Source organism: Leptonychotes weddellii, chromosome 1 (assembly GCF_054177405.1).
Source record: "Leptonychotes weddellii isolate Sample4059 chromosome 1, ASM5417740v2, whole genome shotgun sequence".
NCBI classification, from domain to species: Eukaryota; Metazoa; Chordata; class Mammalia; order Carnivora; family Phocidae; genus Leptonychotes; species Leptonychotes weddellii.
The window spans coordinates 114996592-115020840 of NC_138369.1; the positions used below are offsets into that span (position 1 = coordinate 114996592).

Here is a 24249-nt window from a genome sequence, read left to right on the forward strand (position 1 = left end):
GGGGGAGTAACTGGGGTGGAGTGAAGGGGAGAGGGGGAGTAGTGGGGTAGAGTGGGGGGGAGAAGGAGAGTAGCTGGGGTGGAGTGAAGGGGAGAGGGGGAATAGTTGGAGTGGAGTGAGGCAGAAAGTGGGAGTAGCTGGGGTGGAGTGAAGGGGAGGGGGGAGTAGCTGGGGTGGAGTGAAGGGGAGAGGGGGAGTAGCTGGGGTGGAGTGAGGGGAAGAGGGGGAGTAGCTGGGGTGGAGTGAGGGGGAGGCTGGAGTAGCTGGGGTGAAATGAGGGGGGATGTGGGAGGAGGTGGGCTTCCTAGACCATTGTGAGAGGAAGAATTTACTCTGAGATACAGGATGCCACCGGGAGGGTTTTGAACACTAATAACCACAATTTGACTTCCATTTAAAGACCACTGTGATAGCCATACTGAGAATAGTCAGTAGAGGGGAAGGAAGGAAGCAGGAAGCCCAGATAGGGGGCTGTTGTAAAAATTCAGACAAGTGATGATGGTAACTAGGATCAGACATTACTAGTAGAGGTGGCAAGAAGTGGTTGGATTCTGGATATAGTTTGAAGGAAACGTTGACAGGATTTGCTGATGGACTGGATGTGTATAAAGAGCATGAGAAAACCTGAAACTGATGTAACATTGTATGTCAACTATACTCAAAAAAGTTTACCAGGAAAAAAAAATAAAAGATGTATATGAGAGAGAAGCCAAGATTTTGTCCTGAATGGAAGAATGGAATCACCATTAACTGAGATAGATAAGGCTGGGGAGAGAATGCCCAACAAACTGGAAATGAAAGGGAACTTCCTCAACCTGATGAAGAGCATCTACAAAAAACCCACAGCTCATATCATGCAGAATGGTGAAAGACTGAATGCTTGTCCCCAAAGATCAGGAACAAGACAGCGATGTCCACTCTTGCCATTTCTCTTTCTCTTTCTCTTCCTTCCTTTTCTTCTTCTTCTTCTTCTTCTTTTTTTTTTTTTTTTTGAGAGAGAGGGGGGCAAGGGGCAGAGGGAGAGGGAGGGAGAGAATCTCATGCAGACTCCCTGCTGAGCGTTGAGCCTGACGGGCTCCATCACATGACCCTGAGATCATGACCTGAGCTGAGATCAAGAGTCAAATGCTTAACTGAGCCACCCAGGCGCCCCCACTCTTGCCATTTCTATTTAGCATTGTAACAGGACATTCTAGCCAAGGCAATTAGGCAAGAAAATGAAATAAAAGGCATCCAGGTTAGCAAAGAAGAAGTATAACTTACCTCTTTTTGCAGGTGATACAATTTTGTATATAGAAAATCCTAAGGAATCTGCTAGAAACTATTAGAACTAATAAATGGGTTTAGCAAGATTGTAAGAAACAAGATCAATATACAAAGTTCAGTTGTATTTCTTTCTTTTTTTTTTTTTTTTAAAGGTTTTATTTATTTGACAGAGAGAGCACAAGCAGAGGGAGGGAGAGAGAGGGAGAAGCAGGTTCCCTGCTGAGCAAGGAGCCTGATGGGGGACTCGATCCCAGGACTCTGGGGTCATGACCTGGGCCGAAGGCAGCCGCTTAACCGACTGAGCCACCCAGGCGTCCCTCAGTTGTATTTCTGTGCATTAGCAATGACCATTCAGGAAATTAAGAAAATAATTCAATTTAACGCCATGAGTCTAGATGAGATCACCTGAAGAGAGAGAGAAAAAGTCAGGATGGAGAAGAGAAAGGTCTGCGGTCTGAGCTCCAGGTCACCAATGTTTAAAGGTCAAGGAGATGAGGAGGAGCCAAGGAGGCCTCTAGACAACCAAGAGACAGTTGTGTGCTCGGGCAAATATTTGAGGAAGGAGGAGGTGATCAGCAGTGTGTGATGTGGTGGAGGGGGGAGTAGGGTGGGGACTCGCAGCTGAGTAAATGGATGAGCCTGGGTGAACAGCAAGAGAGAGAAGGAATGAGAGTGGGAGGGTTGAGGGAAAGGGTCTGTCCAGAAACAATACTTTGAAAAATGGAATAAAAATAGAGCATGAGAAAAATGAATATGCAAGCCCATGTTTTTCCTTGTTAGATTCCACAGACATATTATTATGAAAGTTTGTAAGCCCTTGCTCAATTTCTATACCTGTCTCGTGATAGCCTGTAACAGTTTGCCAAGTGGACTGGTACCCACTCTGTTGGTCCATGGAATCCACTCTGTGTTGTGTAGGTCTAGCCCGGGCCAGGCAAGCATAAGCTGAAATTCATTCGGAATGGGTATGTACAGAATACTCTGCTAGATGGTTTATTCTTCTTAGAGAATAAACATTGGTCTTGTACTCGAAGGCTATATATTTCCTTGTTCAGAAAGAATAAAGTCTGAATTTGGGTCCCATATAGTTTATTGTGAGCAAGTCAGAAACCACAAGAAGCCTATTCTGAAGCATTATCCCTTTCTATAAATGACTGCTGTCTTCCTTATAATCCTGACATTTGTATGGTATTTTAGTCTGAATTGCTCATTTAAGCTTTATACAACCTTGTGAAGTGGGTGGATTTTTCATCTCTGAAGAAACGGGCTCAGAGAGAGGAAACAGCTCCTCCATCCTCATGCTGCTTGAAAATGATAGAGCCAGGACTGCCCCTTTAGACCCCCTGCCACCAGACTCGACTGGGGGGTTTTTAGTCCCCTTCCAGATAGGAATTAAATGTCAGCTGTACTTGGATAGTTTATGTCTGCATTATTATGAATTTGCAGGTTGAAGTTGGTGGGTGTGTGGGGGTGTGTGTTCTCAGCATAGCAAGGTAAATAGACTTTGTCTTTCAATGTAAACAGTTTCTGGGTTGCACCATTATTGCCTTTAAATTCTGATCAGAAGTGCTGTTGGTTTCTAGAAATGCTGCCTAGTAACAGAGTGGTTTCTTCTTTCATAGTGTATGAATTATTTGCGTTCATCAGTCACATGGGAACATCTACAATGAGTGGCCATTATGTTTGCCACATTAAAAAGGAAGGAAGGTGAGTCTTTTTTAGAAGATCAATGATGTCTGTGTTTTATTGAGCACCTACTGTGTGCCAGGCTCTCAGGTAGGTGTTGCACATATTACCCCATTTGGTACTCATGATGGTTTTGTAGGAATATACTCTCAAAGCCATTTTACACATCAAGACCCTGAGGCTCAGAGAAGCTGAGTAGCGGGAACTTAGCCTGGAAGTAGTAATGTCAGAGCTGGTATTCAAAGCCACTCTCAACCATCATACCCAAGTGACTTCCCAAAATAAAGATGCATCCTGCAGTAGAATGTGTGTATGTTTGGGACCTCCACAGGGTTGCCAGTTTTAGCCCACAAAACAGGAAAACCAGGTGCCCTGTTAAATTTGAATTTCAGGTAAACAATGAATAACTTTTTAGTATAAATGTATCTTAAATGTTACATGCAATGTATTTATACTCAAAATTATTTCTCCCTTCCCTGCTATATAAATTTGACTGAGTATCCCGTGTTTTATCTGGCTTCCTTAAACATCCACTGTTTTGCCCTATTGTGGCCTTGCAGTAGGCTTCTTGGCTTTGTAAGTAGAATCGCTAGGTGTGTGGTGAGCTGGGAGTGAGACACTGATGGGACGTAAGGCTGCTGCTCTCTTCAGGACCTTCTCCTTGGGCTGGATCCCCGCAGAGCCCCCTGGTTCCTCTTCTGTGAGCTCCCCTCCCTGAGCAGCCCGAGGCTCAGCCTCCTACTTGAGGCTGTGCTCAGCCCCGTGGATACTGGAGAAACCTAGAACCTTGCTCTGTCCTGGTGGGACGTTGACCTCTTACACCGTGCCACACACTGCAGGAGACACCGGTTCCCACCAGGGACTTGGTTGTGCTCCCTTTTGGTGTGTCTTTTAGTGTCTTCTGAACTTGATTAATGAAATAGTTGAGCACAGGTGTTTGATTGATAGGAAATTCTTTTTATTATCAAGCATGATGCTCTTTTCAAAATACTTTTCTTAAGAAAAGTAGCTTAATTATAATTCAAAAGCAATAAAATTTATGGTAAGGAATTTGTAAAATGCAGAAACATAACAGAGAATATGTCATTTGGAAGCCTAAAGATAATCATTGTTTATGTTTCAACACATTTCTCTTTTATTATTTGCACTGGGAGAGAGGATCCGCGTGTATACATGTACATGCTACATATAAATGTACATATACCTTTACAACTTTTCTAAAGGCTTAAAGTATGCACACAGCACATACAATTTTTTAACCCTTTTCCCACATCATACTGTATTGTGATTATTTTCTCACTTTACCAAATATTCTTTGAAGATATTTTAATAGTTGTGTGATAGTTCACTTGCATGGCTCTTTACTTCTCATTTTGACCTAGTTTTATACCTCAGGCTGAAATAAACACTGTCGTACATGATTCTTTGACTTAATTTCTGAGGCCATCTATGGACTTCTACAAAAGGGGTTTTGAGACCAAAGGGTTTAAAATGTTTGGTGACTCCTTTTGTAACTACCTTTTGATTGAGCTCAAGAATAAAAAAGCAGTTGCAATTTCCCACTAGCATTCTCTCTTTTTATACAGCAGGCTTGAGTTTGGTTATCTTAAAACATCTTGATGAAGTATGGTACAGTAACTTGTTTTCTGCCAGGCTTCCTGGGACTGACTGAAATCCATCGAGGTCTTCTGTCTTTTGTTTTCAGGTGGGTGATCTACAATGACCACAGAGTGTGTGCCTCAGAAAGGCCCCCCAAGGACCTGGGCTACATGTACTTTTACCACAGGGTGCCACGCTGAGCCTCAGGCGCGCCAGTTGGCGAGAGGAAGCCACACGCCTTTTTAATTTGCCAAAAAAAAAAAAAAGAGCAGAAGTTGGGACAGCCAGACATGAACGAATACATGGGGTATTTATAGTTTATTTAAAGAACATCATTTGACGCCTTCTGAAATAGAACTGGGAAGAAATTTCTATTAGTGATGATACACTACTGTAGATAGTTTTTCTTTTTATAAATGTTCAAGGAGAGGATGATTTAAAAAAAAAAGTATTTATATTGCTGGTGGGGGATCTGCCACTGTCACACCAAAAAATGGGAATGTGCCACCAGCCCTCTATTATGCTTTGGGGGCCAGTGGTGTGGCCTCACCCCCCCCCAATAAACAAAAAGCCCATTTTTGTTTCATATCGAAAATCAGTAATGGGATGGGCTTTATTTGTGACACAATTTTTTCATTACACACAATTTCTGACGTAGCCATGTATAGAAGATTAGAGCATCTGCAATGAAAGGTATTTTTAATTTAATCGTATCGAAATTCATGATGTGATTGTGTGAATGCATGAGGGTGAGATCGTTATCGTCAACCAGGAAATCTGTGCCGGGCTGGTTTTTAAAGATTAAAGCAGTTGGTATTAAGCATAGCTGGGAAAAGCAAGTAACTATTTTAAAGAAACTATAACTCAGGAACAGTTTTAAAAATTGGCTCCCCACTTAGATTTTCACGCATAAAAAGGGCTGAGTTGTCCCTTTAAGTGCTGTCAAGAATTCACTGGGGTTTGGGACATTTGGTGGAATAAGGTCGATGCCCACAGCAGCACAATATTGTTCTTTGCCAAACAAAGGTAGATGAATTCTGTTTCTCAGCAGCCCTTCCCGCTAAGGCATAGCATGTATTTTTAGTTAAAATAGCTAATCTTACCATAACATGTAACAACTCCCTGGAATCACACAAAGTGCCCCAAATTTGTCTGTAATTTTCTTGTGCCCACGCTCTTTGCCTGCCTCTGTTTCTACATTTTCCTGGGGCTAGAGTCTCCTCTCGGCCCTCTCTTGGCTAATCACCTCCTGACTTGCCTTCGCTGCTTATTTGCTGCGACTAGCAGTGTGATCTTGGGTACCTTAAGGGCCTCAGGTGCAAAGTAAATTTTTCTGACGTTATGAAAGACCATCATTTCCATTTTGGTATCTTAGTATTTTTGTTGCAACCTAGGATTAGATCAGAGTTTCAGATGTGATGAAAAAGTGCCACGAGCCTGGTTTATCATCTTCCTACAGCTCTGTACCGAATTCCAAGGTCTCTGGAGTTTCTATTTCAGATTGTCCAGTCAAATGAAGAAGGATCTATTGCAATCTGCTTACCAGGCATTTGGTTGGTAGAAAGAATCTTTCTAGAAACTGTAGGAAAATTAAGTAGAACCAGCTGGGTAAAATGCCACATGGACGGTGGATTATGACATGGTGAGTTGTGAAGAGTCAGGATTCCGGTTATGATCAGGGCTCCTCTCCCGGGAGTTCAGCTCCCCGTGTGTGTGAGGGACGCCGTGCCCCAGGCCCAGAGTCCGGAGACTTGGGTGCTGCCCCTAGCTGGGCAAGTCCCTCATCCTCCCTGTGCCTCACTTTCCTTATCTGCACAATGATACCTGCTCTCTCTTGCCAACTGTGCTTTGAGGATATGGTGAGATTTGATACAATGACTCGTGAAAGAGTAGCAGGTGGGGTGCCATGTGGGTCCTAGGAAAGTGTGCTCCCTCCTTCTCTCGTCTGATGCTTTCTTCAATTTGGGAACAAATGCAGTTGGCATAAGGAGGGAGCTCATGATGCAGTAATTCTGTCTCTACTCGGTTGTACCCACCGGTGTCCTCTTTTAATGTTGCTTCGGATATCCTAAAGCAGCTCCACTGTCACATGAGTCTCAGACTCCTGTAGAAATCCCCACGCTAAGCAGCCTTAAAAAATCCAGCCTCCTGAGGGCTGAGTGTCATGGAATAATGACGTCAAACACACATCCAAAATGACTTCTTTTCAACGCTATTACAAAGCGAAGGCCTTCTTCAGGGGTGGGGGGGGTGGATATTGGGGATTTGGAGTGAAATGTGGACAAAGATAGCATGTGTATTTTGAACAAAATAAAAATTTTGTAATAAAACTTTGCAAAATGGTGTAAAATCAGTATAAGACTATAGGCTATACATTATTTAATTTTGTTAAGTAGAAAAATAAACTTAGCCCTTCCGATGCCTAACATATTGTAAGAAAGTATACTGTGGCTGCCTTTTTTTCCTGCCTCACAAAACAAAGGGCTATTTCTACAAGGCAAAGTTTTGTATATGTGCTATTCTTCATTTCAGATTGAGAGCTGGGGAAAAACTGGAGCAAATAATGGGTTTCTTTCTTGCTTAAAAGTGTATTTATATGTATACCTTAATATATACAAAGCAGGTTTCCCTGGAATAAAAGTCTGGAACATACGCCTTCATTTTACACACATATGTTGACGAGATTACTTGTGACTGGAAACTGGAATAACGTGTGGATTTTGTCAACTGATTATCAGCCTGTGAGGAGTCCTCTGTGTGAGGTGTGGTGGTATAATTGTGAAATTCTCACTGTGCGTGGCTATACGTGTGAAAGTGCATTTTTTTTTTCTGTAAATATCTTTTGATACCCTTTTGTGTAGAATCCCAATGAATGTGTCTTTGGAAAATGTATCAAAGTTTTTATTTTGTCAATTGATCTAAGTGCCCATATAACTAATCAGAAATCCAGTTTGGTTCAGATTGGGATTTTTTTTTTTTTAAGGGGAAAAAGCATGCAGAAAGGACTATCGGAAGAATCGTGTTTTAATGCCACGTTACATCAACATTGCTTCGTGTTTTGAATTGACTTGGCTGTTTTCTTTCAACTATAAGAGAATGTGCCTGCCATTGTTCCACGCTCACTTTGGGCTATAAGAAGCCTACCACAAGCTTGAGCCTGTGACCCCCAACATCGTTTATCCCCACGACCTGAACTGGCCGGAGCCTCACTTGTCCCACGGAGAGCACCTGGGTTGGGGCCCGACTTCACCCCAGTGCCCCGGACCCCTTACCTCTCTGGGCCTTTTCTTTACAATTAGTGCATTAGGCTGGATAAGCTCAGAAGTCCCTTCTTGCCCTAACATTCGATTCTATTTTTATTTTCCTATGGTTACTCCTGGGCCAGACATGCGGGATGTGAGGGATCCCGGAGAGGTTAGTTGTAATGTGTTGGTTTGTTGCAGTTCATACGCCCCAGCTTATAAGCTGCATCATTTTTTTTTTAAAGATTTTATTTATTTGACAGAGAGAGACACAGCTAGAGAGGGAACACAAGCCGGGGGAGTGGGAGAGGGAGAAGCAGGCTCCCCGCGGAGCAGGAAGCCCAATGCGAGGCTCCATCCCAGGACCCCTGGGATCATGACCTGAGCAGAAGGCAGACGCTTAACGACTGAGCCACCCAGGTGCCCTAAGCTGCATCATTTTTAAAAGTGTCCCCACCTTAACCTCTCTGCGCACATTCTTGGGTAATTATATTACTTTCCCCCCATTCTTGAAACTCTTCACCTCTCAGTCCATGAGATACCTTGTTTCCATCCCCTTCAAAAATGAAAAATCTATGTAAAACACCTCCCGTGATGAAAAACCTCAGACCCACTTTCAGCTAAATCTGTAACGTTTATAGAATATTTTCTTACTCTAATTCAGTTATAGCTAGGATCCCCAAATGAGTGCGGAGAAAGTTACCTATCATAGAAAGGATGTCTTTTCCTCTTGTAGGCGTCACTGTTGCTAAATCACATCATCTATGTAGTGTTGGGGAGGTGGCAGGTGATGAGCAGGACTAGGGAATAGGATCAGATGAAATGTGATTCCACCCTTTACCGAGGTCAGAAATCTAGGTTACAGAGTAAGAGTCTGTACTCTTAAGTTGGCGTATAAGATCACCTACCCAGTGCTGTGAAGATTCCCTACTTCTGTAAATCATCTTGAAAGAGTTTTTTTTTTTTTTAATTCTTTGGTCTGTGCTATTTAGTGCAGTTGTCAGTAGCCACATATTGCTCATGACCTCTTGAAATTGGGCTTGTCCAAATCGAGATTGTGCTGGTCACGTAAAATATACACCAGATTTTGAAGGCTTGGTACCAAAAAAAGGGAATGTGAAATATTTCATCCATATTTTATATTGACTACATGCTGAAATGACAATATTTTAGATAAATAAGGCATTATTAGAATTTCACTTACTCCTTTTTATCTTTTTTTTAATATGGCTTCCCGAAAACGTAACCCACATGGCTTGCATTACACCTGTATGGGACAGCGCTGCTCCAGACGCTAGATGGCGCGGGGTAGGCTGTGAGGTGCCACGTGTGGCAGGTCCTTCTCCCAAGCATCCAGATAGAAGCAGCACACATATTTTCGCTGGAGTCGGGAGCACTGTGAGGCACAGAATGCCTCCCAGAAGACAGAAGATTTTTCTGTGTAAAACCAATTTGTATAAGACTCCAATTAAAACACAAAAGCAAATGAGCCCCAAAACCCTGTCCCTTCAGCTTTGCTTAGAAGCTGCTAACTTTGCACTTATTTTTCTGGCATCTTCCACGTGCCAAGGATGCTGGCAACATGAGGGTGCTGGGCATATTTGCTTCACTTTAGGCAACATTCTCTTGTGGTCTCCCCTCCCCAGGTATTCTTTGGTCTGTTCTGAGCCGGGTGTGTGGACATACGGTATAGATCTTGCCGCTCCTATCGGCCTTGGCAGAGGCTGAGCTTGTCGCCTGCGCCCACCTGCCCAGCAGGTTTTGATGTTGGCTCCTGAAAGAGTTTGTATTTATTTTATTTTGCACTAGTCATAGTTGTTGTTAAAATATCTCAACTGTTTTGGGAGAGCATTGCCTGTGATGGAAAGAGAGATGGATGATTTATTGCTTCAGTTGTTTTAAAATTAAAAGCTATTCTCACAATCTGAGGTCCCTTTATGGCTCTTTTTTCTTTTGCAAGATGCCACGTAAACGGATTCTGCCCTTTGCAGGTTCTCATCCATCAGTGGAACAGGTAACTTGAGACAGCGACTAATTTTATTTTGTTTTTAGGGTTTCTTTGTGCGGGCACCAGGGCCGCCTCATTCCCATCGGTAGTGGAATGTCAGCAATGGTGCAAGATGTTACTTCTGTGGGGGACGGAGGGACCACGGTGGGGAAGAGTCTGATGTCTTTTAGACTTTCTCTACTGGATGTCAAGTTGAACACTGGAGTCGATTGGGACCCTTCTGTGGTGCTGTGACTTTCAGTTTGCTGATAGCTTCCCTAACGCAGGTGCAAGAACACCCAATGCTGGTTGCACCAAGGGATTTCAGCATTTCTGTGGCACCGTGTTTGTAGGGTGTGTGAGTTTCCTATTGCCGCTGTAACAAATGACCATAAACTCAGTGGCTCAAAAGAGCACATTTATTAGGTGAGAAGTCTGAAAATGGGTCTTACAGAGTTAAAACGTTGGTGTTGGCAAGGAAGCTCCATGTGAGAATCCATTCCTTGCCTTTTCCAGCTTCTGGGGTTATTCTCATTCTTTGGCTTGTGGTCTCCGAACAACATGGGCATTACTTAGTGTCTGCTTCCACTGTCCTAGGCCTCTGACTGGCTCTCCTGCTCCCTCTTATAAGGATCCTTTTGATCACATTAGGCCCACCCAGGTAGTCTGGAATAATCTTCCCATTTCAGGATCCTTAAATTAATCATATCTGTAATGTTCTTTTTTGCCATGTAAGGTTACATAGTCACAGGTTTTGGGGATTAGGGTGTGGACATCCTGGAGGAGGCATTATTTTGCCTCCATATATGGTATGCTTCTTATTACTTAAAACATGTCCATTCAATACTTAAAATTTTTTAAAGAATCAACCTATAAATTTTTAAAAATCCAAGTAAAATGACCAGCATCAGCATTGTGCCATAATGTTTTGGTGAGAAGAGAAGGAAATGATGGGGATGGGGGATTTCCTGTGACTCAAGAATTAGAAAGTTTTTAGGATGATGTTCGTGAGCCAGCTGCTGCTCACATTCACTGGCTGTGCCCCATTGTGCCCAATGGAAGTGTTTACCAGTGTGTGTATGCACTGTTTGAACCTAAGGTCCTGCTTCTCTAATGTGGTCAGTGACAAACCATTTGTAGTGGGGAAATTTAATAGGAAACAGTGAGTTATTCTCATCCTCATGCAACCAAGTATTTAAAAATTTACTAGGGGGCGCCTGGGTGGCTCAGTTGGTTAAGCGACTGCCTTCGGCTCAGGTCATGATCCTGGAGTCCCGGGATCGAGTCCCACATCAGGCTCCCTGCTCAGCAGGGAGTCTGCTTCTCCCTCTGACCCTCCCCCCTCTCATGCTCTCTCTCTATCTCATTCTCTCTCAAATAAATAAATAAAATCTTTAAAAAAAAATAAATAAAAATTTACTAGGAAGTCTTCGGTGAGGTGGGGCAGAGTGATAAAATGGCAAGAGTGGAGGCATAGAGACTTGCCTTCAGATCCTGTTTCAAGCCTAGACTAGCTATGTGACTTTGTTAAGCACTTAATATCCTGAAACAGAGTCTTGGCATCTGTGCAGTGGGCATGATAAAACATGAGAGGAGTTATGTAAAACATCTAACAGTCTGGTGGCACAGGATATCTTTACTGTGCTAGTTTATGTCACTATTTTAACCCCATAGCACTTTGACCCTATGGAGGTTCTGACCCTTTGTTTCAGTCCAGAAAAAAAAATTTTTTTTTTTAAAGATTTTATTTATTTATTTGAGAGAGAGAGAATGAGAGAGAAAGAGAGCATGAGAGGGAGGAGGGTCAGAGGGAGAAGCAGACTCCCTGCTGAGCAGGGAGCCCGATGCGGGACTCGATCCCGGGACTCCAGGATCATGACCTGAGCCGAAGGCAGTCGCTTAACCAACTGAGCCACCCAGGCGCCCCTGGAAAAAAAATTTTTTTTAAAGAATCAGAATTATACCAACATCAATGACTTTTTTTTTCCAAAGCATTTTTCTAGAGATAATTTCATTAAGCCAATTTATTTTGTTAATCTATATAGCATGGCTCCATCGTTCAGTAAATACTAAACATCTATGTGCTGGGCATTGTTTTTCTTAGAATGTATCAGTAAACAAAGTAGACATGACTCTTTGCCCTTGTGGAGTTTATTTTCTAGCAGGGAGAGCCAGACACTAAACAAGAAATAAGTAGCTTATATAATATGTTAAAAGGTATTATGTGCTATGGAAAAAAAGGAACAGCAGAAGGGGGGTGGGAGGTGCAAATTGTGGTACTAAATGGGGTACTCTTTTTTTTTTAAAGATTTTATTTATTATTTATTTGAGACAGAATGAGAGACAGAGAGCATGAGAGGGAGGAGGGTCAGAGGGAGAAGCAGACTCCCTGCCGAGCAGGGAGCCCGATGCTGGACTCAATCCGGGGACTCCAGGATCATGACCTGAGCCGAAGGCAGTCGCTTAACCAACTGAGCCACCCAGGCGCCCTGTCTTAATTCTTGTGAACTAAATGGGGTACTCTTTGAAGGCATCATTTGGAGGTGAGATTTGAACCAAGACTTGAAGGAGGTGGAGGAGTCATCTAAATGGATATTTGGGGGAAAGATATGCTTGGCATAGGGACTCACTGGAGCAGAGAATCCAGGGTGGGAGAGCATATCCATTATGTCAGAGAAGCAGCAAGGGGACCAGTGTGGTTTGAAAGAAGGGAACGACGGGCAGAATAGTGAGAAAGGAGTTTGGAGAGAGGCCAGATTGCCTGAGCCAGGAGGCCATTGGAAGGACTTGAATCTAGAGTTCCCTCAGAAGTCATTACAGGGTCTTGAGCACAGCAATAATCTGATCTGACCAAAGTTCCAGGAAGATGGTTTTTGTCTAGATTAGATGATAGGACGGCAAGGATAAAAGTAGGGACTACTGTGGTAAGCAAGGTTGGATAGGATGATGGCTCACATGGATGGGGTGGTAACAGCGGAGGTAGCAAGGAGGGTCAGGTTCTGGATACATGTGAAAGTAAACCCAGTAGGATTTCCTGATGGGCAGGATGTGGCAGGTGAGGGCGTGAGAATAGCAAAGCAAGACCTCAAAGTTTTTGCTCTGAGCAACTGAAGAATGTAGTTGCAATCAACAGAGATAAGAAAGGTGATGGGAAAAGATGATCACAAGTCCAGTTGGGGACGTGTGGAGTTTAAAATGCCTATTAGACCTCCATGGTTGATGTTGAGTGGGAAGCTGGATATACAACTCTGAATTTTGAGAGGGAAGTCTGGACTGAAGATACAAAATTGGGAGTTGTTAGTAGCTAGATGGCATTTAAACCAGGGACTGGGTCTAATCACCAATGGAGAGAGACAAGAAATAGAATTGGTCCAGGGACTGAGTATCTCAATATTAGAAGTCAAGGAGAAGATGAGCCAGCAAAGGAGACTGAGAGGAGTGAACACCAAGGTGGGCAAAAAACAAGAGAACAGTGCCTGGAAGTGGAAGCCAAGTGAAGAAGGTGTCTTAAAGAGGCAAAATTTATCAACTGTCCAATAACTGTGATAGGTTAAGTCAGATAGTTGACCGCAAGTTTGATCAACTTGGAGGCCATGGGTGATCTCCATGGGGACAGTTTGGGAGGACAGGAATTGCAGAAGATGAATGCCAACAATTCTCTGGGGAATTTTTCTACAAAGAGAAGCAAAGAAGTGGTGTGGGTGGGATCAAGAAAGGGTTTTGTTTTTAATATGAGAAATAACATGGTCAAATAGGAGGTGCAAGACTAAGGATGTAGGACGGAAAGGTAAGAATCTCTGTCTGCTCGCCCTTGAGCAGGAAGAGGTGATGGATTCTGGTGCCCAGTGGGAGCTGACTTTAGGCAGGGGCTGGGGAGCCTGTCTGGGGACGGAGGAAGGCAGAGCAGGAGCGCAGCCGTGGCTGTGAGGAGATGGAGTGCTGAGAGTCTGAGGGTTCTGTCCTACCTGCTTTAATTTGCTCAGGGAAGTAAGAAGTGAGATCCTCAGCTTGGAGGGAGCATGGGTGGGGGAGATGGGAGGTTGGAAAGAGGAGAACATGTGAAATAGTGATCTAGTTGAACTCTCTCTAGGCTTTTACATTTTCCTTTCTATTTTAATGAAATTAGTTTAATTGGGATCAGTTCTGTAAATTTTATGAGAAAGTCTGAGTCATCAGCTTCTGGTCCTCATCAGATTTTCCCTATTATAACTTTTGCTGTTGCAGATTCCCTTTTGCAGCCATTGTTTCCACCAGGTCCCCCTTTACCAGGTCAAATTTTGAAAATTTAAATTTTGTCGAGATTTTGTTCTTTTGTCATTTTTTTTAAATCAATTTAGCAAATACTACTATGAGCACTCTTAGCCATCGTCTTGGTAATTTCTCTTAAGCCTACTTTTTCCTGGGCTAGTTTTTGTAGTTTTTTAGCAGTAGATGTGATCTTTAGTGAGTTTTTAGTCTGTAAGACATTGATTGTTTTCACCTGGCACAGTTTTTGCTATTATGTTCATCATTTGCTATAATATTAATTATGGACCGGATACATTATTGGTAGGGGAAAAGCAGAGGACCTGAGTGTGCCTCGGGGTTAAAATGGCATAGTAGAAACAATGGCCTAGAGATCTGCTACCTGGTAGGTTTCAGTAAATGTTAGCTTCCTTTCTTTTTCCCTCTCAAGGAACTTGGGCTGAAAGGCTTTACTGCCTGGTCTCCACCCTTCTAAGCCCAAGCAGAGGGCCTGCTGAGAATCAAATGGTTTAGTTTCATAGAGTAAAACACTAAAATTAACCGTCAGTTCCCAAAGTGCTGATTCATTAAGATGATTACCAGGCAGCATTATTTATTATGAGGTACAAGTAAGGAAAAAAATGCACAAGTCCTTGGGAGCCCTAAAGTACTGGACAGGTAAGGCATTACCGGAAGGAGCCTTATAAAGAAATGTAAAGAACACTTCAAACTTCGGGCTTCTTTTATGTATACACATAGAGTTAAGCAGCTGTTTGAGGAAATTAATATGATTCTCATTTAAAAAGGGGTAAGAGACATAAAAAAGTTTTGAGTTATGCAAGGGGCAGGGAGAGGAGACACAATTCACCACTGGGTAGAATATCAGTGAAGTGGGAAGGAAAGATGTACAGCTTGATTTTTAGAGAGGAGAAAATGAACTTCCACCAAGGTTCAGGGCTGACTTCTACCAAGAGGGGGCAGTGAAGAGGGAGAAGGGGGTGCTCGGTCTCCCTGTGTAGCTCTCTTCACCCAAGCCTGTTCCCTGTATCATCAGTCCCACCACTCAAAGCCTTCCTTAGTAAACATTTTGGAAACAGAAACTTCTGTCTCAATGGCATCCCTCCTCTGCTTGGGGGCAAATCTACACTTTATGTGCTCTGGGAAGGCCACCGACAATCTCCCGCTTCGCCAGGGCATCTCTTTAAAGTCTGCCCAGCTCACAGCCCCCGCCACCCTGGACTCCTTTCTCCTTGAACACACACCAAGCTCCTTCCTGCCTTGGCGTCTTGTGCTAGCTGTTGGCTCTGCCAAGAACGCTTGTTCCTAACTCCACTTGGTTGGTTTCTTGTTCAAAGCTCAGCCCAAACGTCACCTAGGAGAAGACTTTCATGACCATCTATAGATAAAGGAGCCACCAGTCTTTTTCATAAAACCTTATTTGCCTTGTTCTTCTAGCACTTTTTGGCACATGACATTCTTATTTGTTAAAGTATTTGTTGATCCCTCACAGAAATCTAAGCTTTCAAGGGCAAGTCTGATTTGATTTACTTACCACTGACCTGCATCAGAACAGTACCTGTACATAGTAGAATCTCAAATATTTATTGACTGATTAGAAAAAAAAAGAAAAGAAAAAAAAACCCCAGACCCTAAAACTGAAATATATTTTAATACTTTTATTCTAAAAAAAAAAAATCACAAAATCCAATTTCAGGTTAAATAATATTTTACTCTTAAAAAATTAACAAAGGAGGAAGGTTTTAAAGTTTGGTTTTATATCTAAAAATGCATTCTTAATTTCCAGATAACTCATGCAAAATCATATGTGGTGATACTCAATAAAAGACCTTTTTTTTTTTTTAACCAGTAGTACAAATTGGATTATACTTGATTTGAAGCAGTTCTGATCCCCAAATCCCATTTCTAAAGATTTCTCAAAAGGCCTTGAAGCCACAGACAAAGTTTATTTGAAAACATAGTTTAAAATTGCACAAATATAAATACAATTTAGTAATGTGAAAAAGGGAAGGCATGCTTCCAATAATAGTACAAAAATACTACCTTAATCTTGGTACTTTGCAAATTATAAGCCAAAGGATTAAGTTAAACACATCAATATGATAAGAGGTTGTTTTTATGGTAGTAGTTTTATTTCAAAGAGCAATGCAGGGAAATACTAAGATGAAGCCTTAATATCCAACAGAGTTGTGCTATGATACATAATATTTCACTAAATACACAGATACATTATCACGTAGTATGCCCGTAACTTTTACAACCCCACCCCATTGCCATTAATTTACTATAGGTCACTTAATTTGGGTCGGTTTTAATTTAAAAACTCAATGTAAACATTTAAATTTTGTGTTATCTATTTCAGCTTAAAAATGAAATCCCAAGATTTTAAACATTATTGAGCATAAAGAAGCATCACAGAAGAATTTGTCTCAATATCTTTAGGTTAGACTAGATATGCAATATTCATAGATATACAAAATATATAGAAACGTCTTTTCTAAATAGTTAATAAATGCTTGTTACAGTTTGTAAAAAGTTTATTAAATTAATCAGGCTTTTTTTCCAACCAATGTAAACAAACCTGGGCAATGAAAGTTGAAGAGGGTTTGAGTGAGGTGATATGGGGGAAATTGAAAGGACATCAGTAAAAATTTAGGTTTGCTTTTTTTCCTTTAGCTACTGGCAGCATTTTCAATCATGAACATTTCTCACATTGCACAATTCTTTTATGGTATCTAGGCAAATTTTTTATATCTCTCAGTGAAAATGCCAAACTACCTAGTTGAGTGTGTATGTATATCTCTTACCATTTTATTTTATTTTCTTTGGTCATACCACTTCCCCTCTCCAAGAAATTCGAATTAAAAAAAAAGACACACTTTATTGTTGAGCAATGAATGGACTGCTGTTCCTTTTTTCATCTTAATACTGTTTTGAGTGCAGGTTTCTGAAAGTGTCTCAATGAGTCTGGCTGGATTTTGTTACCACACTCTGCTCATTTCAAGTTGGTTTTCTCTGGTAGAGCAGGTCCTGAGAAAACAGTTGTCTCCAGAGTGCATTATTTTGGGATTTCTGCAGAGGTTGCCAGTAGTGGAAACCTTATTCAAGGCTGTTTTACCACGTGAGAGTTTGTTAAACCTCACACTTTAATTTTCTGGGTTTTTCCCTCTTAACTGTTTAATGCCTCCTCACAAGTCTTTGCTGCATGTTTGAGGATTTCTGTCTTTGAGCTTATAGGTCTGTGTTTGGGGGTATATGGGATGGTGACAAAGCTGTACTAACAGAAGATCACCCCCCAACTTTGTCTTACTGAGTTTTGCTCCCTTCATTTCTGTCTTCTTGCCCGTATTTTTTTTCATAAAGCAAGGGTTACAGAAAAAAGCAGTGAGAGGACTTCCAAGGTGGTTCTGAGTGACCATGAAATCACCTCACCATCCCTGAATTTCAGTGTTTTTAGACAGAGCTCACTGATTTATCGTACAAATAGGGCCATGTTGAGGACAATGGTGTGACACCCCACACACTCACTATGTAACGTTTGTGGAAATTAAGTCCCCATGTCCACTTTGCCTTATGAATGGTTTTCATGTGCCTGACATGACCCCAACCTCCCCACCTTTTTCAGAATGTCAGTATCTCTAACTTATTCCTGAATTTTAGAAAATATTTGAAATGCACTATTCAGAATTTAGAACCCAAAACTGTATGGAGGCAGTCAACACAATGTTGTTTAGTAGCGTTCAGACACAAGGACTTTGTTAGAGTTTTGGATCTGTTGTGCCTCTACTGTTTTTTTTACAACTCGTTTAGATGTCTAAGTTTAGTTTGTCTAGATTCACTTGGCACTGTTGCAACACTGCATACGCCAGACATGTGAATATCTGTAAAGTTCAGTGTGATAGCATTAAAACAGTCTCGAGGATAAGATATTAAAAGCAAATAGTATGACTTTAACACAAAGTTCATGAAAATGCTTCCTTGTTCAGAAGCAAGGAAAAGTAAGCTAACCTATGAGACTTAATCATGCACTGGGTAAATTTACATTCAGTAAAGTTTATCTTGCATGCTTTGGTTAATATTTGAGTAGGCAAATTTGTAAGTACTAATGCATGCGTTACTTCGTACCTGAGGTTATATGTTTTATTTTTTAAAGATTGCCTTTTTACAAACCTTATGCCAGAGTTCATCTATGAACACTCTTTAAAAATATATATATATCTACTTCTTAATTCAAAACAGTTTAATTTCAACCAGTTCTATAAATACTGAGATGACAGGGAAACTGTGCAATAAAACCTGGAAAGGGAATGAATTTGAAATTATTTTACAAAGTTGAAATCATGTGTGTGCATGTTTAATAATTTCTAAAATATGGGGCCTCAAAAAGATGGCACACGAATTAAGCCTTCAGAATACCCTGTTTCTAGAATGCTTTTAGAGTCATTTCAAGGTATAAAACAACAGCAACAACTAACTTAAAGTGCAGTCCAGGCTTGTGAAACTGATTCGGGGCAAATGAGGAAGGGACACAAAATGACCATCTTGTTTTCTCTCTATTCCCAAAGAACTCATGGATAAAGGTTATGGGACAGAGTTTAGGAGCTCCTGTTATATGTGGGACTAGCTATAGTTGGGTTCAAGTCTTGCTTGTATACCAAGAATATGTTAGAAAGATTTATCTAGTTTGAGTATCTAGACATGGATCCAAGATTCAACAGAATAGTTCTCTTTACAGTAAAGAAGAGTGGCATAAAACTCTGAAAGTGAGTGTGTCCTGGACATTCCAACCTGGTTAAGTATCACTAATTGGCCATTCTAGTTGAAATGCAGATTGGCTGAGAAAGCAGAGCTCCTAGTTTTTGGTTAAAGTTTCCTGGTGGACAAGATCTGCCTTTCTTTCCAGGAGTCATGGGAAATGATCTTCAGAGAAAGCAAAGGGAATGATGACTCAGTGTGATTGACCCAGTACGGGGATGCTTTACTCCTTCTTCTCTTTCTTATCCCTCTACGTCCTCCCCACTGTTAAGGTACAGCAGCACATGGAAATAGCCCACTAGACATAGCTCTAACATATTTTGAAATCCAGCAGTGAGCACTGGCTTTCTCTGAATTTTCATCCAATCTACTAGGGAAATCAGTTCTTGAAAGATACATCTAAGCAACTGAATGGCCATTCTAGTAAAAGAGTAGCATCCTCTAAGACATCTTAGGCTTGCTTACTTAGTAATACAAGAAAAAAGAAACTCAAAGCCTTCCCAAGGTGCCTCAGAAAGGAATCCAGGACACCTTGCCCTTTGAAATGGAAAAAAGTAATTTAAATGTCAATTTCACACCACCAGGGTAAAATACCCAAAACAGTTCTGCCTTAAAAGAATGTGTGTATACTTTAAAAATGTATACAATAAAGACTGTTCTATAATCTTACTAATTTTTGGGGTGCTCTGATTTCTATAAACTTTCACTTGTTTTTTAGTAACTGTTTTTACTTAATTTTATTTAAAAATATTGTTGATGTTGAAAAATGGGCAATAGCTCTGCACTTCCTGACAGGCAACCGACTATGAAAATCTTGGTTCTGATGGACACTAGATATACTGAAGAAAGTCCTACTGAATGTTCTGCAAATTATCAAATTATGATGGGAATGGAAAATTGTCTACTCTCCCCTGAAGTCACTTTGTATTCTGACAGCAAAATAAAACTTGGTCTGCTAAATTTTCCACCATCTTATCAATAATCAAATTAAATCAAAGTATCCTAAGAAAAGAAAGCTAAGAAAACAGCCTGTTGTTACTACTGCAAATTCAGTTACTGTTGAAAGTATAGAACAGCATCATAAACAGAAACCTGTAAAGTTTGCTTTGAATCCTGTGTTCGGAGGCTCCTAATGGACTATGATGGATGCCAATCAGCTCGCCAGCCAGTGAATGCACAGAACTTGGGAGGACGAACATGCAAAGAATGGATGCTCTTCTATCGGGGATATCTAAGCAGGCAGCTGCCATGAACTTGGAGGCTGGCCCCCAGAGTCCTTCCTAGACTGAATTCTAGGATTCTAAAATTCTAAAGAATATTCTTGAAAATATGGTTGAACTTTGCTTCTGAGACTGGAGGGAAGTAGGCAAAGGCTGGGTTGTCACTATTGCCCAGTGGTGGATGCCTTAATGTGTCTCTGCCTCCTGCTGTCCAGCCGGGGGCATCACTTTGCCAAGTGAGCGTCGACAATGAAGACGAAAGCTTGGCACACCATTGGACCCTCAACTCTTTGTCCTTATAAACTTTATAAATTCTTTGTCCTTGTAAGCTTTATAAAAACTCTCTGTTGTTATAACGTACTAAACTTCAAGGACCTGTGGTTTTGTGTTTCCTCGAGGCCCCTTCCTACCCGAGGGACTTCCAAGGTAACAGAGGAGAGGATTTCTACCTGCACATTTCCCCCCCAGGCGAAGCTAACTCCCCAGTCAATTAAACCGTCTTGACTCAAATGCTGTTTGCTTGGTAACTATCATCATGAGAGTAATCAGCTACTACTAACCAAAGACCGAAGAAAAATTTGGGATCAGATTGCTTTGGGCAAGTTTCTGGAGGAAGGAAGGAGAAAAGACAAAGAAGAATGGGACCACTTACTAGGACCAATTGTTAGAATTGGACACTGGTGATACTATGTTTTGGTTAGCATTTTGCAAACAATTTTTCTAATTCTTTAAAAAATGATGTCATTCCAAATAATCACCAAGCCCCAACAGGCACAACACACCGTGAAGAAATGAGCAGAATGTAATCAATTAAATAAAAACACTACCACCAAGAGAAAATTCCTGATACTTGATAAATATTCAAAATGAGAGCCAAAGGGGCATGCATCTTTCATATTAAACCTCCGACATTCAGTGAGAGAAAATATTGATCTTCTGTCGCTTAGAATGCAAAAGGGTGAACAGTGCAGATTATTATGGAACTAAGAAAACACTTAATTTTTAGGGAAAAAATGTATCACTCTTATGAAATACTATTTAAAATATTAATGGTTTAAAAGGAATATATTGGTGTGCAGGGCAGTTAGAAAGCAAGTAAAATATGGCATTTAAGCAAGTTAATGTTAACTCTATAGAAATCACATTATCATCAAAATTCCTCCCTGCAGAGAATGCATGACAGGATGGTACGTTTCCTCTTGCTTAAGTTCATACAGTCCCAGAAAGCATGTAAGATCTGTGTTTGACATATTTACACCCTATGTCATACCTGCTTTGAGAAAAACTCCTTCAAAACTCTACACTATGAAAAACTACTTTCAGGAATTTTTATTTGGTCCATGGATCTAGCAAGGCCGAGTTCTCAAGTCTTTTACCCCTAAGTTAAAAATTGGAGCAACAAAACAAAACTCCAGCAAGGCATAAATAAGATATTAAAGTGCATATATACAGTCCCAGAAAAGTTTTGATTGGGAACAGCAAAAATTTCTAGTGCAAAAACTGCTTTTGCCAGCAAAGCTCCCTCCTGCTTTCCCTCTCTGGAATTGAAGGGCTACGGTAAAAGTTAAAATTGGAACAGGTTTAAGCAATGACTCTCTTTAGACAAGAGTTAATATACGTGCATGCACCTTGGCCCAAACTATGTTGTAAAAGGGGGGAGTTGCAGGGGATAGTTCAGAAACAGTCAGAATTCCCTGATCAGAGGCAGTGCTTTCTTTCTCCACGTGTCCCACGAGCAAGGTCCTTATATGCGTATCAGCTGCCAGTGGGGACAAAAACCCCCAAAGGACATGTTTTGAGTATGCGTGCAGCTCGTGAAGAGTATTCACACACAGTTATTTCATCTTGGTTTGTCCTTGTGTCTCTCAGTTCTTCTTTCGAGCCCAACCTTGACTCTATATACAACATTTTGTGCTTTTGAATCTGAACAGAGCCTGGGCATTGTCTGTAGGAATTCCCTGTGTTATCTCACCATGGCCTTTTGGACATCTGGTTTGTCCTTTTCTTTTTGGAATTCATAATAAAATAGTTTTGCGTTTCTCAGTATAATTACACAGACAAGGATTTATTATTTTTAATTGTTTTCTTTTCCTTCAAGGATCCAAGTTGAAAGCTCGTAGGAGGACATCCAGGTCACCGAGATTAGCCGCCTGGAAGAGTTCCGGTTGGTCCATCAGAGAGAGTGCGATTCTGAGGGCGGCCCAGATGTTCCCGGAGATCGCAGGATGAGGGACTTGCTGTTGATTCCTGCTCTTTCTTTGCAAACTGAGGGCAGTGAGAAAATTGCTGACCGCTTCTCTAAGAGGGTAGAAAAACAGACATTTAAAAATGCAACAAATTTCAGAGTTAGCAACTTAAAAATAAAACGAAAACGGATTAATTTCTCTTAGTCGTGAAAGCTAAATCACCCCTTTATGGTGCTTTAGATCATCAGGTGAACAACCTTCTGAGTCTCTCATTATTCTTTTGTGAAAAAAATCATTGTTCAGCATAGTGAAATCAGAAAGAAAAAGGAAAGCAAATTTTATTTTAGGACTGTCTTGTGGGATAGAAAGAGTAACAGCCCAAACCATTGCTAACTTATTAATGCATCTGCTTTTCAGGGATAATTTAAAGACTTAATCCTTTTGCAAATGTGATTTATATAATAAAGGTTGAAGAAGAAGCATCTGGCCCTACTCAGAAACGAAGTGGTTTAAGGGACGCCTGGTGGCTCAGTCAGTTAAATGTCTGCCTTTGGCTCAGGTCATGATCCCGGGATCCTGGGATGGAGCCCTGCATCGGGCTCCCTGCTCGGTGGGGAGTCTGTTTCTCCCTCTGCCTGCCGCTTCCGTTTCTTGTGCTCTCTCTCTGACAAATAAATAAAATCTAAAAAAAAAAAAAAGAAAATAAATAATTTGAGAGAAAATTAAAAAAAAAGAAACAAAGTAGTTTAACTTTTCGCACTGGTGATAGAAATATGAGAGGTTGCTGGGACTGAGTTGATTTGTTACCAGAGCATCTGGACTTGAATCCTAATCATTTAGCCTGAGACGAATTTCTTTTCTTTTCAACCTCAGTTTCCCCACTGTGTAACAGGGAGAATAGAAGTCATTTTAAAACCTTGTTGTGTGAGGTGCAGTTGGATCAATTTATGTGAAAGCTCTTATTAGGTTAGATCAATAGTTCTCCAAGTGCAGTCTGGGGAACTCCGGGGGTCAGTGAGGTCAAAATCATTTCTACAATAATCCCCAGATGTTATTTTACCTTACTCTCATTTTCTCACAAGTGTACAATGGAATTTTCCAGTGATTACACGATGTGTGAAATCCCAATAGGTTGAATGCGGAGGCACATATGAGGATCTGTCTCTATTAAGCAAGATATTTAAAAGATCGTCAAAAATGATAAAACAATACCGCTCTTCTCACTAAGCACGTTTTTGTTTTGAGGAATCATTATTTTTCATAAAATAGATAATGTTACCATGTGGTTAATTCTTATGTTTAAATGAATCTTTTAAACTTTTCTCAGTTTAACATCTAAGGGGGTAAATATTGGTAGAACCCACATAAAAGCCCCTGGAGGTCCTCAACAATTGTTAAAAGTGTAAGGGGATCCTGAGAACACGAAGTCTGTGACCTGCTGAGTCAGATGCTCTCCACAGGCCTTCCCGCTCCTCCCGGCCCCAGCTTGCTCGTGGGTCCCCAGGGGCTGCTGGATCTGCCCTCAGGACCCCTGGCACCAGAAGCACGTGTTCTGTATCTGACAAACTGGGCTTTGCTGAGAGTAATGACACTGCTTTCATTTGTATCTGCTTCACTCTTCTTAAAAGCTTCTCACACATTCGATCCCACGTACTCTTGCGAGGAGGTCATTAGTAAGCAACTGGTAAGAAGATTTCAGGTGAGGCTGGACTTCTGAGTCCACTGCACATAGTCCAGGCATTTGTTCATCTGTAGGGTTAGACCCACCGGGAAATAAAGGGCAATGGGGGAATGGTGGCATTGTGCATGGCGACCTGGCTGATTGATGGAAGGGAGTGAGGTTTTAATTGTCCTCTCTTCTGGATGGTTAGTAATCAAGCGAGAGAAGAGGGTTTATAAAGAGATGCACGTGTGGAGTTTACTTTGGAGGCCCTTTCTGGCTTCCTTGTCACAGGGTGGCAGCTTAAATGACAATGACTCCCTTTCCTCTCGTCATCCTAGGCCTGTAAGAACTCCGAGGGGAGGAAGATCCTGGAATCCCCACAGGCACAGGCTGCTCCGAGCTC

General features: G+C 41.4%; 2 protein-coding genes across 14 annotated transcripts in view; one reads left to right on the plus strand and one right to left on the minus strand.

Moving 5' to 3' along the window:
• Positions 1–22381, plus strand: part of USP13 (ubiquitin specific peptidase 13) — a 127791-nt gene extending 105410 nt beyond the window's left edge. For 2 of the 3 annotated variants that reach the window (XM_006745805.3, XM_081829921.1), the window contains exons 20-21: positions 2889–2973; positions 4658–9716. In XM_006745805.3, coding sequence (XP_006745868.1) covers positions 2889–2973; positions 4658–4751 — 179 coding nt within the window. In that variant the 3' untranslated portion in view covers positions 4752–9716. Of the gene's footprint in view, positions 1–2888; positions 2974–4657; positions 9717–22095 lie in introns of those variants that run through there. The other variant, XM_031041934.2, reaches the window with a different exon arrangement.
• The window catches only part of PEX5L (peroxisomal biogenesis factor 5 like), a 223784-nt gene continuing 215483 nt past the window's right edge, over positions 15949–24249 (minus strand). For all 11 annotated transcript variants that reach the window (XM_081829993.1, XM_081829988.1, XM_081829969.1 and 8 more), the window contains one exon: positions 15949–22295. In XM_081829993.1, the coding sequence (XP_081686119.1) occupies positions 22091–22295 (205 nt within the window). In that variant the 3' untranslated portion in view covers positions 15949–22090. The remainder of the gene's footprint in view (positions 22296–24249) is intronic.